The 14,069-nt window shown below is 39.5% G+C and overlaps 1 protein-coding gene across 1 annotated transcript; it reads left to right on the forward strand.

Annotated features, from left to right (window-relative positions):
* Positions 1 to 83: 83 nt before the first annotated feature.
* Positions 84 to 9,247, forward strand: LOC118398139 (protein AF1q-like). The gene is made up of 2 exons (XM_035793195.2): positions 84 to 579; positions 3,583 to 9,247. Exons 1-2 carry the CDS (start codon positions 409 to 411, stop codon positions 3,862 to 3,864), a joined length of 453 nt encoding a protein of 150 aa, XP_035649088.1. The 5' UTR covers positions 84 to 408; the 3' UTR covers positions 3,865 to 9,247.
* Positions 9,248 to 14,069: the final 4,822 nt, after the last annotated feature.

The raw sequence follows: 14,069 nt of genomic DNA on the forward strand, positions 1-14,069 counted from the left end.
CATAAAGTCAACACTGCAACCTACAGGGCAATTGCAGGTATAGGCCTATTCTTACCATTCAATCCAATCCTATTTTCAATAAACCGACGCCGTATGTAGTGGACTGAACATGGACCCAGGATGTGCCTATTTATGGTTTTCATAATATCATATGATGATATAGCCCAACGTTTATCAGCAAATTGTCCAACTTTATTAGCCTATCATTATATTACATTATTATTATTACATTATCGGTATAGCCTTGATCATTATTGGTCAATTTTCGCAAAAATGACTGTATTTTGCCGTAATTGAATAGCAACCCACATGATTTTTTTATGTACAATAATTGCATTTTTTTAAATGCACAATAATTAGTTGAGGCCTATTTGATTTTACGTCACAAAAACCCAATGCACGCGCAGTATGTCGTCACAAAGTGTGGGCGTGGCTGGTTCTGAAAAAGCAAGATCGTGCGCGAGGATTTTACAGCGTCGCCACAGCACTCGCACGAGCGTACGGTTTTTTATTATACCCCAGTGGAGCGTACCCAACTACAAACAAAGAGGAGCCTTGTCAGCCAAGATTTCTCAAGACGTAAGATAATATTTTCTTTTCATTGCATTGTTGAAATGTAAATTGATATGTTTTTTAATTGCATTTTCATAATTTTGCCGCCTTGTCAGTGACCTACATTAGTGATATGGTGTTGCATTTAGTGCACCTGTGCTGGATAGTGGATACAAAATTACATGTAGACTAAACTAACAATATTGAATGTTTTTTTTTTTTAAACAATTTTTATATAGCCTGTAACAGTAATGTTAGAATTAACTATTTATCTTTCCCAATAGGCATAAGAAAGAAACTAAATACAATAGCCTATAACCTAATATTGCCCATTAGGCTGGCAAGGCCGGATAGCCTGTTAAATAAAAATCAGAAATGCACACAATTAAAAACATGTAAGCTCCGAATTGAGTGTCAATGGTAGATAGATAACGCTCTACCGTGTTTTATTTTATGCTTGGCACATTATCTCAGATATTTTTAGGACTGCATGACCCAGTTTCTGGAATTAGTCTCCATCGTTCGCACAGATGACATTCTGTCAAAAACGGAGATGTCATGTGTGAATCTATATTTACATGATTAAAGAATAACTGTCAAAATGGCTTGTAATTTCTCAAGCCCCATAGGCGTCAACCGCTCCGTTGAGGCTTTTATGTCTACTTAATATGGTGAATTTTATCTGTAGCATACTACTGTATCTCTTGATATGATATACATTGGTGTCGTATTGAGGACGGGTGACGCTCTTAGTCAGTATTTGACCGTTCTACACAATATTATGACCTAAATGTTGATTTCATGCTACAGTAATGGCATTTTAACAACAGGCTCTTTCTTGTCTGTTGTCCATTTCACTATGTGCATTTTACATTGAATTGCTGTATTTTTAGTGTTTAACTGTGTTTAACCACAGAAAGTGTAGCCTTATTGTATAATACCGTTAGCCTTTATTGTGTTATCATTTGGTTTAGGAAATTCACCATTCACATTTTCTTTCAGATCTGTTTTGCAGTTGTAAACAGGTAGCCCATTACTGTAAATATAATGTTGAGGGTGCCCCAAAGCCTAAAAATAAGATGTTTTAAAATAGAATAAATGTGCCCTTGTTTGCACTCTTGGGAAACCTATATTTATGTGGTCACAATTAACTTAGTAATGTTCAAAAAGTATTACACATACAGTACCAGTCAAAAGTTTGGACACACCTACGCATTCCAGGGTTTTTCATTATTTTCTACATTGTAGATAATTGTGAAGACATCAAAACTATGAAATAACACATGGAATAATTTTAGTAACAAATCAAGATATATTTTGGATTCTTCAAAGTAGCCACCCTTTGTCTTGATGACCGCTTTGCACACTCTTGGCATTCCCTCAACCAGCTTCATGAGGAAGTCACCTGGAATGGATTTCAATTAACAGGTGTGCCTTGTTATGTTACTTTGTGGAATTTCTTTCCTTAATGCGTTTGTGCCAATCAGACAAGGTAGGGGTGGTATACAGAAGATGGCCCTATTTGGTAGAAGACCAAGTCCATGGCAAGAACAGCTGAAATAAGCAAAGAGAAATGACAGTCCATCATTACTTAAACATGAAGGTCAGTCAATCTGGAAAATGTCAATAACTTTGAACGTTTCTTCAAGTGCAGTCGCAAAAACCATCAAGCACTGACAAAACTGGTTCTCATGAGGACCGCCACAGGAACGGAAGACCCAGAGTTCCCTCTGCTGCAGAAGTTCATAGTTACCAGCCTCAGAAATTGCAGGCCAAATTGCTTGACAGATTTCAAATAATAGACACATCTCGACATCAACTGTTCAGAGGAGATTGCATGAATCAGGCATTCATGGTCGAATTGCTGCAAAGAAACCACTACTAAAGGACACCAATAAGAAGAGACTTGCTTGGGCCAAGAAACATGAGCAATGGACATTAGACCGGTGGAAATTCATCCTTTGGTCTGATGAGTCAAAATGTGAGATTTTTGGATCCAACCGCCATGTCTTTTGTGAGATTTAGAGTAGGTGACTTGATGATATCTGTATGTGTGGTTCCCACTGTGAAGCATGGATGAGGAGGTGTAATGGTGAAGGGGTGCTTTGCTGGTGACACTGTCTGTGATTTTATTTAAAATTCAAGGCACACTTAACCAGCATGGCTACCACAGCATTCTGCAGCGATATGCCATCACATCTGGTTTGTGTTTAAGTTGGAATGCAGAGTGAAGGAAAAGCAGCCTTCAAGACTGTTGTAAAAGCATTCCAGGTGAAGCTGGTTGAGAGAATACCAAGAATTTGCAAAGCTGTCATCAAGGCAAAGGGTGGTTACTTTGAAGGATCTCAAAATATATTTTGATAACACTTTTTTGGTTACTACATGATTCCATATGTGTTATTTCATAGTTTTGATGTCTTCACTATTATTCTACAATGTATAAGAAATAAAGAAAAACACCTGCATGAATAGGTACGTCCAAACTTTTGACTGATACTGTATATCACACAAACATTTCAAGATTAGATCAGATTATGAGGAATGCCAAATCAGGTCATGTTAACAAATGTGCGACTCAACATTATTGCATTCTAGACCTACAACTTGAACGTTAGTGTTCTATGTTTTAAAACCTATCACCAGAAAGCTTATGTAACCTAGTTTGCTTGAGTTTGCCAACAGGTTTAAATGAGCAACAAGGATTGACCTAAATCTGTATCTCAAGAAAAAACAAAAAACAATTTGATCCTGTGCCCATTTGTTCTAATGTAATGGCATAGACTTCTCTTAACCTGAACTCTACTATGGGAGAAAGCCAGTCAAGACAAAACGTTCTCCTAACCATGGCATCTACAGTATAGGGGCCCTTTGGAATAAAGAAAAAATATCAGGTAGCCATTTGAAATTATAGAGACATAGTACTGGAATGAAATACTGTATATGAGGGACTAAGATTAGAGCAGTATGTATGTCTAATCTATTTTAAACTATGATCCCAAATCACATTTTAATTTCCTCTTTTACATTCAGGTAAAAATGCTGGTGAAATCAAACAGCGAGTATGACTCCTTCCTCTACTGGAGACAGCCCATCTCAGCCCCGGACCTGTCCGAGCTGGAAGACCTGGGTGTGACCAACAGCAAGCCAACCAAGAAGAGCAAGAAGGCCACCAAGAAACAGAATTCTGCCTTAGCTAAGCCAAGGAAGCAGCAAGAGGCACAGGAGGCTGAATTGTCAGAGTACACCACCTTCAACTACTGGAGAGAGCCTATCCCCAGCATCGACCTCCTTGACTTCAACCTGTTTCTGTGAGAACCATCCCCATCTCAGCCTCCCAGTCATAAGACCCTCCCTCTCCTCACACTGACCCCATCTGGATAAACATGGATTTTGTTAAGTTTCTGGTCCCAAGAAGAAGTACTGAATCTGTATTAGTCTGTACTGTGCATTTTTGTTTAGGATCCCGCTCCCTTTAAAAAAAAAAACATTTTAACCTAAAATGACATACCCAAATCTAACTGCCTGACCTGAAGCAAGGATATGCATATTCTTGATTCCATTTGAAGGGAAACACTTTAAAGTTTGTGGAAATGTGAAATGAATGTAGGAGAATATAACACATTAGATCTGGTAAAAGATGGTACAAAAAAAAAGCTTATCTCTTTTTTGTATTTGAAATGCAAGAGAAAGGCCATAATGCATTATTCCAGCCCAGGCACAATTTAGATTTTGGACTCTAGATAGCAGCAGTGTATGTGCAAAGTTTGAGACTGATCCAATGAACAATTGCATATCTGTTCAAAATGTTGTATCAAAACTGCCAAAATGTGCCTGATCAAGTTTATAATTGTGCACTCTCCTCAAACAATAGCATGGTATGATTTCACTGTAATAGCTACTGTAAATTGGACAGTGCAGTTAGATTAACAAGAATTGAAGCTTTCTGCCCATATCAGATATATCTATATCCTGGTATTTTTTTTGTTTTGTTACTTACAACCTCATGCTAATCATATTAGCCTACTTAGCTCAACTAGGAGTGGCAGGGTAGCCTAATGGTTAGAGTGTAACCGAAAGGTTGCAAGTCCAATTCCCCGAGCTGACAAAGTACAAATCTGTCGTTCTGCCTCTGAAAAGGCAGTTAACCCACAGTTCCTAGGCCGTCATTGAAAATAAGAATTTGTTCTTAACTGACTTGCCTAGTAAAATAAAGGTAAACATTTTTTTTTTAACTGTCCCGTGGGGGGGACTGATCCCGTAGAGGATAACCTCCAAATAATACTGAAAGGACATTCTAGGGAGTTCTGCTTAGGTTTTCTCCACATGAGGGCTACATGACTCGATCACTAATTTCAACAAACATAACTACCTAGAAATGGCAATAAGGTGAACCTTTAAATTATTATAAATAGTTAAATTTCACACTGACTGCAAGGCTCCTGTCTCACATTAAGGACTTACACATTCATAATTTGTGAGAGAACTTGAGTATGCTACATCACATTTTTTAACAAATGCTAAGTGCTGTCGCATTTTTAGCCTCACCTAAAACAGGCTTGAAGGGTAGTGCCAACCCGAGCCTTGGAGAGTGTCTGCATGTTGTATTTATAAGTAGTTATTTTTAAGTAGTAGAAAGTAAAGCACCTCCACACAGAACAGATATTTTAGAAGCTCTTAGGGAGCCACAAGCATGACTGTCTTTTGCGCTTTGTATTGATTTGTTTCAGACACTGAACTGACTGGCTCAAACCCACCCAATTAATTAATTTAGTATGCTGCTTTTAGCCTACCATAAGTAGGCCTCAACAGAGTGCAATGACTGAGGATAAATGTTAGAGATTCCAATGCAGAGCTGATCAACTGTTTTCTTTACTTTCTGCATAGACCACCGGTACGTACCGTCTGAATGTCAAGGAAAGAATGGATTGAAATGTTTAATGAAATAAGGGAAAGGAATGTTTTTGTGCCAGACTGATGTTGCACATGGTCTTGAAAGTACGGTAGTACACACTCAAATTTTGGATACTTTTAATCATAAATCTAACTTGTGCAATGAGCAGTAGATTCCCAAATGTGACTCAGATTAAGAGATTAAGATATGCACAGGATATCAATACACTTTGTTTACCATGAGAAATAATCTCAAACTAAAGGGCTAGAACATGCAGCATTTTTTGAGGATACAGTGCCTTTGGAAAGTATTCAGGCCCCTAGACTTTGTCCACATTTTGTTACGATGCAGCCTTATTCTAAAATTGATTAAATACAAAAATCCTCTCAACACACACTACCCCATAATGACAATGTGAAAACAGGCTTATTTACATAAGTATTCAGACACTTTGCTATGAGACTCAGGTGCATCCTGCTTCCATTGATCATGCTTCAGATGTTTCTACAACTTCATTGGAGTCCACCTGTGGTACATTCAATTGATTGGACATGATTTGGAAAGGCACACACTTGTCTATATGAGGTCCCACATTTGACAGTGCATGTCAGAGGAAAAACCAAGCCATGAGGTCGAAGGAATTGTCTGTAGAGCTCTGAGACAGGATTGTGTTGAGGCAAAGAGCTGGGGCAGGGTACTAAAAAATGTCTGCCGCATTGAAGGTCCCCAAGAACACAGTGGCCTCCATTCTTAAATGGAAGAAGTATGGAATCACTAAAACTCTTCCTAGAGCTGGCCTCCTGGCCAAACTGAGCAATCGGGGGAAACGGGCCTTGGTCAGGGAGGTGACCAAGAACCCGATAGTGATTGTGATAGAGTTCCTCTGTGAAGATGGGAGAACCTTCCTGAAGGACAACCATCTCTGCAGCACTCCACCAATCAGGCCTTTGTGGTAGAATGGCCAGACATAAGCCACTCTTCAGTAAAAGGCACATGAGAGCCCTCTTGGAGTTTGCCAAAAGGCACCTAAAGACTCTCAAATCATGAGAAACAAGATTCTTTGGTCCGATGAAACCAAGATTGAACTCTTCTGCCTGAATAATATAATATAATAATAATATGCCAAGTGTCATCTTTGGAGGAAACCTGGCACTATCCCTACTGTGAAGCATGGGGTCAGAATCATGCTGTGGGGATGTTTTTCAGTGGCAGGGACTGGGAGACTGGTCAGGATCGAGGGAAAGATGAACGAAGCAAAGTACAGAGATCCTTGATGAAAATCTGCTCCAGAATGCTCAGGACCTCAGACTGGGGAGAAGGTTCACTTTCCAACAGGACATCGACCTTAAGCACACAGCTAAAACAATGCAGGAGTGGCTTTGAGACAAGTCTCTGAATGTCCTTGAGTGGCCCGGACTTGAACCTGATCGAACATCTCTGGAGAGACCTGAAAATAGCTGTACAGCGACGTTCCCCATCCAACCTGACAGAGGTTGAGAAGATCTGCATGGAAGAATGGTAAAAACTCTCCAAATACAGGTGTGCCAAGCTTGTATCGTCATATCCAAGAAGATTTGAGGCTGTAATCTCTGCCAAATGTGCTTCAACAAAGTACTTATGTAAATGTTTTATTGCCATTTTTTTGTTTTTATACATTTGCAAAAATGTCTGAAAACGTGTTTTTGCTTTGTCATTATGGAGTATTGTTTGTAGATTGAGGGGGCGGGGGAATGATTTAATCAATTTTAGAGTAAGGCTGTAACGTAACAAAATGTGGATAAAGTCAAGGGGTCTGAATTCTTTCCGAATGCACTGTACGCACATAAGCATTAAACGATATTTAAACATTTTGAAATAAATTGAGAAGTTAAGGTTTCATTTTTCATGACACTTACAAAAACATGTCATAGGCGAGGTTGTTTCATCAAAGGGCTTCAGTGTAACAATGTCCATGCACCTTATATGCCTAAAATTGACAGTTTGTGAACAGGTCTTGTTAAATAAAGATGCTTCTTGAACACCTCCAACTGCCAGAGAAGGGTGTGGACTCATGTTTTGTCCATCAGACACCCAGTAAAATATATGGTTTAGTGGATAATTATTAGCTTTTTCAGGATTCTTATTCGAATAATATGAAACCACCTTACATACACAGCCAAATATATTTAAACTCAGTTTTTCACAATTCCTGATATTTAATCTTAGTAAAAATTCCTTGTCTTAGGTCAGTTAGGATCACCACTTTATTTTAAGAATGTGAAATGTCAGAATAATAGTAGAGAGAATTATTTATTACAGCTTTTGTTTCTTTCATCACATTCCCAGTGGGTCAGAAGTTTACATACACTCAATTAGTATTTGATAGCATTGCCTTTAAATTGTGTAACTTGGGTCAAATGATTCGGGTAGCCTTCCACAAGCTTCCCACAATAAGTTGGGTGAATTTTGGCCCATTCTTCTGGACAGAGCTGGTGTAACTGAGTCAGGTTTGTAGGCCTCCTTACACGCACACACTTTTTCAGTCCTGCCCACAAATGTTCTATAGGATTGAGGTCAGGGCTTGGTGAAGGCCACTCCAGTACCTTGACTTTGTTGTCCTTAAGCCATTTTGCCACAACTTTGGAAGACCCATTTGCGACCAAGCTTTAACTTCCTGACTGATGTCTTGGGATGTTGCTTCAATATATCCACATATTTTCCATCCGCATGATGCCATCTATTTTGTGAAGTGCACCAGTCCCTCCTGCAACAAAACACCCCCACAACATGATGCTGCCACCCATGTGCTTCGCCGTTGAGATGGTGTTCTTCGGCTTGGAAGCCTCCCCCGTTTTCCTCCAAACATAACGATGGTCATTATGGCCAAACAGTTCTATTTTTGTTTCATCAGACCAGAGGACAAGTACAATCTTTGTCCCCATGTGCAGTTGCAAACCGTAGTCTGGCTTTTTTAGGGCAGTTTTGGAGCAGTGGCTTCTTCCTTGCTGAGCGGCCTTTCAGGTTATGTCGATATAGGACTCATTTTACCGTGGATATAGATACTTTTGTACCCGTTTCCTAAAGCATCTGCTGTTCTATAATTGATTTGTACTTTTTGCACCAAAGTACGTTCATCTCTAGGAGACAGAACGCGTCTCCTTCCTCAGCGGTATGATGGCTGCGTGGTCCCAATAGTACTTCAGTAGTATTGTTTGTACAGATGAACGTGGTATCTTCAGGCGTTTGGAAATTGCTCCCAAGGATGAACCAGACTTGTGGAGGTCTACAATTTTTTTCTTGGCTGATTTCTTTTGATTTTCCTATGATGTCAAGCAAAGAGGCACTGAGTTTGAAGGTAGGCCTTGAAATACATCCACAGGTACACCTCCAATTGACTCAAATTGTGTAAATTTGCCTTTCAGAAGCTTCTAAAGCCATGGCATACTTTTCTGGAATTTTCCAAGCTGTTTAACAGCAGTCAACTTAGTGTATGTAAACTTCTGACCGACTGGAATTGTGATACAGTGAATTATAAGTGAAATAATCTGTCTATAAACAATTGTTGGAAAAATTACTTGTGTCATGCCCAAAGTAGATGTCCTAACCGACTTGCCAAAACTATAGTTTGTTAACAAGAAATTTGTGGAGTGGTTGAAAAACAAGTTTTAATGAAATTGTCTTCCTTTTAGTTGTTCATTTTCTCGAAATCTAAAGGCACAACGTAGATTCAAGCATTTTTTGGGGGCGGGGGAGTTTGCCTGTTATAGATGTTATTTTGGATGTCACATATCAGTTGGCAAACAATGTAAAAAAATTAAAAAAATCTTTGAGTCAATAAAGCCTCCATACAAACATGGTCTCTTTTTTGGTTTCTTGAGTAAGGCAGCTCCAAAATGCAGGTGTTTCAGCCTAGCTTAGCGTTTTCTGTGGTGGTGGGGCAGCCAGCGGAAAATATGGAGTGTAGGGGTTGGTAATGTTCTCTAGTTGCATTGTGATTAACTAAATGTTCTGTCACTCATGGGGACACTATGTTACTGCCAAAGGTTAGAGCTAAAAAAAATCACGCCCCCTGGGTGCTGCCATAGAGTTACATTAGAAGTGCCCATCTAAGAAGGCTCAAGGTTATTGGCCAGAACTTTACGTCAAATCCCGTTATATCTACAGTAGTTTTGATTGGACGGATGGCAACATCATACTTTCAAAATATTAGATAGCAGTCCTCCTCATGAATCAAGTCAACAATCTACTGGCAAATCCTTTTTAATCTTTGTCATATGAAGAGAAATAAGAGATAAAACGTATCGATGCTCATCTGCCATTGGACATAAACATTACACAACAACTTGGAAATCAGAAATTCAACAATGAGTGGTGTGTAAGGAATTAGTGGCTATCTGCTAGCATGGCAAAGCAATCACTAGCCTGCTATTCAGTGGAGTGGGAGTGTGGTCCCAATTCTCGGTTTAAGGGTCTCTTTTCCAAGCTTAAAATGATAAACATTCAACATTGGCCATGCTGTCAATCCAGCATGATTTCTGCACTGCTCAAAACAACTGTTAACTCAGAACTGGGAAATCTGACTTCAGTGAGTTAAAGATAACTGGGAACTCAGGAAGAAACGAGCTCCGACTGGGTAAATACATGTTTAACGGTCATCCAACTCGGAATTGTAAGTGGGGAATTCTGGCCTTTTTAGAGCTTCGACCTGAAGATCACGGACGTCATCATGATTCGACCTTGGGTTTTTTTCAGGGTTCCCAGTTGTCTTGAATGCACCGTACATCCAGAGAATGCCAGACTTTGATAAAAGTTTGATGACAAAATATGCCCACAAGACTGTTGCGCCAGCTTCCTGTCAAGTGAGCACAAGGTGAGTCCAAAAATGTCTTGTATGCTGCTGCATAAATTATGTAATATGCCAGGGAGATATGTATACTGTAGCTAAGAAAGCAATACTATGTGTATGTTGTGTAGTAAGCTGTTAGTAGCCCATGTACCTCACCCTAATAATTTGATATATTTTCCCCTCTTAATTTCGCCTACTGTTCTGACTTGGTGGTGCATATGTAGCCATTAATGGGGGGCAGCAAGGACCCTAGTGGTTAGAGCGTCGGACTCGTAACCGAAAGACTGCCAGATCAAATCCCCAAGCTGACAAGGTAAAAATCTGTCATTCTGCCCCTGAACAAGGTTGAACTTGAACTTGTTCTTAACTGACTTGCCTAGTTTAAAAAATTACCTGTTTTATAGAAATGTAATCATTGAATATTGTAAGAGCTTTCATTGTCTGCTTATATGCCCCCTTTATTTATCCTACGGTTCTGACTTGGTGTTCAGGAAGAACACTGTAAGAACGGCCCGTGTTCTGAATTCTTTCGCTGTACATTTCAAAAGTGCTAAACAAATAGTTATATTGACGACATCCGTCCTAGCTCACTCATCAATGTCTTAATAAAAATGATGGATTGCCTCTTATCCTCTTGTTATCCCCTTATTCCAGTTAGTACATCTCAATTGTCAGTAGAAATCACATTTGTTTAAACAAGTCTGCCATATCAGCTGTTTTTTTAAAGGCAGTAAATGAGGCTGAATTAACTGTTTTGCTGCAAATAAGGTTCCACTGATAGCCAGGGGTAGAAGCGGTAAGGCGTTGGGACTGCTGTTGCATCCCCAATTATTATTGTATTTTTTTGCCCCACCAATATTTACATGGTAAAATTGCCACTGGATATATACAGCACCAGTCAAAGGTTTGGACAAATCTACTCTTTTCAGCATTTTTCTTTATTTGTACTATTTTCTACATTGTAGAATAATAGTGAAGACATTAAAACTATGAAATAACACATGGAATCATGTAGTAACCAAAAAAGTGTTGAACAAATCAACATATATTTTTTATTTGAGATTCTTCAAAGTAGCCACCCTTTGCCTTGATGACAGCTTTGCACACTCTTGGCATTCTCTCAACCAGCTTCATGAGGTAGTCACCTGGAATGGATTTCAATTAACAGGTGTGCCTTGTTAAAAGTTAACTTGTGGAATTGCTTTTCTTAATATGTTTGAGACAATCAGTTGTGTTGTGCAAGGTATGGGACTATACATAAGATTCCCCTATTTGGTAAAATACCAAGTCCATGTTATGGCAAGAACAGCTCAAATAAGCAAAGAGAAACGACAGTCCATCATTACTATAAGACATGAAGGTCAGTCAATCTGGAAAATTTCAAGACCTTTGAAAGTTTCTTCAAGTGCAGCCGCAAAAACCATCAAGAGCTATGATGAAATTGGCTCTCATGAGGACCGCCACAGGAAAGAAAGACCCAGAGTTACTTCTGCTGCAGAGGATAAGTTCATTTGAGCTAACTGCACCTCAGATTGCATCCCAAATAAACGCTTCACAGAGTTCAAGTGACAGACAAATCTCAACATCAACTGTTCAAAGGAGACTGCGTGAATCAGGCCTTCGTGGTCAAATTGCTGCAAAGAAACTACTAAAGGACACCAATAATAATAAGAGACATTCTTGGGCCAAGAAACACAAACAATGGACATTAGACTGTTAGAAATCTGTCCTTTGGTCTGAGGAGTCCAAATTTGGGTTGTTTAGTTCCAATCGTTGTCTTTGTGAGACGCAGAGTAGGTGAACGGATGTTCTCTGCATGTGTGGTTCCCACTGTGAAGCATGGAGGATGAGGTGTGGGGGTGCTTTGCTGGTGACACTGTCAGTGATTTATTGAGAATTCAAGACACACTTAACCAATATGGCTACCACAGCATTCTGCAGCGATAAGCCATCCCATCTGATTTGCGCTTTGTGGCATTATCATTTGTGAGAACTCCTTCAAGACTGTTTGAAAAGCATTCCTCGTGAAGCTGGTTGAGAGAATGCCAAGGGGGTGCAAAGCTTTCAGGGCAAAGGGTGCCTACTTTGAAGAATCTAAAATAACAAATATATTTTGATTTGTTTAACACTTTTTTGGTTACTACATGATCCCATATGTGTTATTTCATAGTTTTGATGTCCTCACTATTATTATACAACGTAGAAAACAGTGAAATAAATAAAAACCATTGAATGAGTAGGTGTGTACAAACTTTTAACCGGTAGTGTGTGTGTGTGTATATATATACAAAATATAAAACACAACATGTAATGTGTTGGTCCTATGTTTCATGAACTGAAATAAAATATTCCAGAAATGTTTCAGAGGCACAAAAAGCTTATTTCTCTCCAATTTTGTACACACATTTGTTTACATCACTGTTAGTGAGCATTTATCCGTTGCCAAGATAATCCATCTACCTGACGTGTGGCATATCAAGAAGCTGATTCAAACAACACCTCAGATGAGTTGAAGTTGAGGGAGCATGCAATTGGCATGCTGACTACAGAAATGTCCACCAGAGCTGTTGCCAGATAATGTTCATTTCTCTATCATAAGCCACCTCCAACCTCATTTTCGAGAATTGGGCAGTACGACCAACCGGCCTCAAAACCGCAGACCACATGTAACAACGCCAGCCCAGGACCTCCACATCCGACTTCTTCACCTGCAGGATTGTCTGAGACCTTCTACCCGGACAGCTGATGAAACTGACAAGTGTTTCTGTCTGTAATAAAGCCTGTTTTGTGGGGAAAAACTAATTCTGATTGTCTGTGTCTGGCTCAGGAGGCTGAAGAAATTTGGCTTGTCACCAAAAGCACTCACAAACTTCTACAGATGCACAATCGAGAGCATCCTGTCGGGCTGTATCACCGCCTGGTACGGCAACTGCTCCGCCCACAACCGTAAGGCTCTCCAGAGGGTAGTGAGGTCTGCACAACGCATCACTGGGGGCAAACTACCTGCCCTCCAGGACACCTACACCACCCGATGTCACAGGAAGGCCATAAAGATCAAGGACAACAACCACCCAAGCCACTGCGCCTGTTCACCCCGCTATCATCCAGAAGGCGAGGTCAGTACAGGTGCATCAAAGCTGGGACCGAGAGACTGAAAAACAGCTTCTATCTCAAGGCCATCAGAATGTTAAACAGCCACCACTAACATTGAGTGGCTGCTGCCAACACACTGAATCAAATCCAGCCACTTTAATAATGGGAATTGATGTAAAATATATCACTAGCCACTTTAAAAGATGCTACTTAATATAATGTTTACATACCCTACATGATTCATCTCATATGTCTATGTATATACTGTACTCTATATCATCTACTGCATCTTTATGTAATACATGTATCACTAGCCACTTTGAACTATGCCACTTTGTTTACATACTCATCTCATATGTATATACTGTACTCGATACCATCTACTGCATCTTGCCTATGCCGCTCTGTACCATCACTCATTCATATATCTTTATGTACATATTCTTTATCCCTTTACACTTGTGTGTATAAGGTAGTAGTTTTTGAATTGTTAGTTAGATTACTGCATTGTCAGAACTAGAAGCACAAGCATTTCGCTACACTCGCATTAACATCTGCTAACCATGTGTATGTGACAAATAAAATTAGATTTGGGCCTTGACCCGTCATGCGAAATCCATAGATGATGGTATAATTAAACTATTTCAATTGATTGATTTCCTTGAACTGTATCTCAGTAAAATCGTTAATTATTGCGTTTATATATTT

The sequence above is a fragment of the Oncorhynchus keta genome, chromosome 19, assembly GCF_023373465.1.
Source record: "Oncorhynchus keta strain PuntledgeMale-10-30-2019 chromosome 19, Oket_V2, whole genome shotgun sequence".
NCBI classification, from domain to species: domain Eukaryota; kingdom Metazoa; phylum Chordata; class Actinopteri; order Salmoniformes; family Salmonidae; genus Oncorhynchus; species Oncorhynchus keta.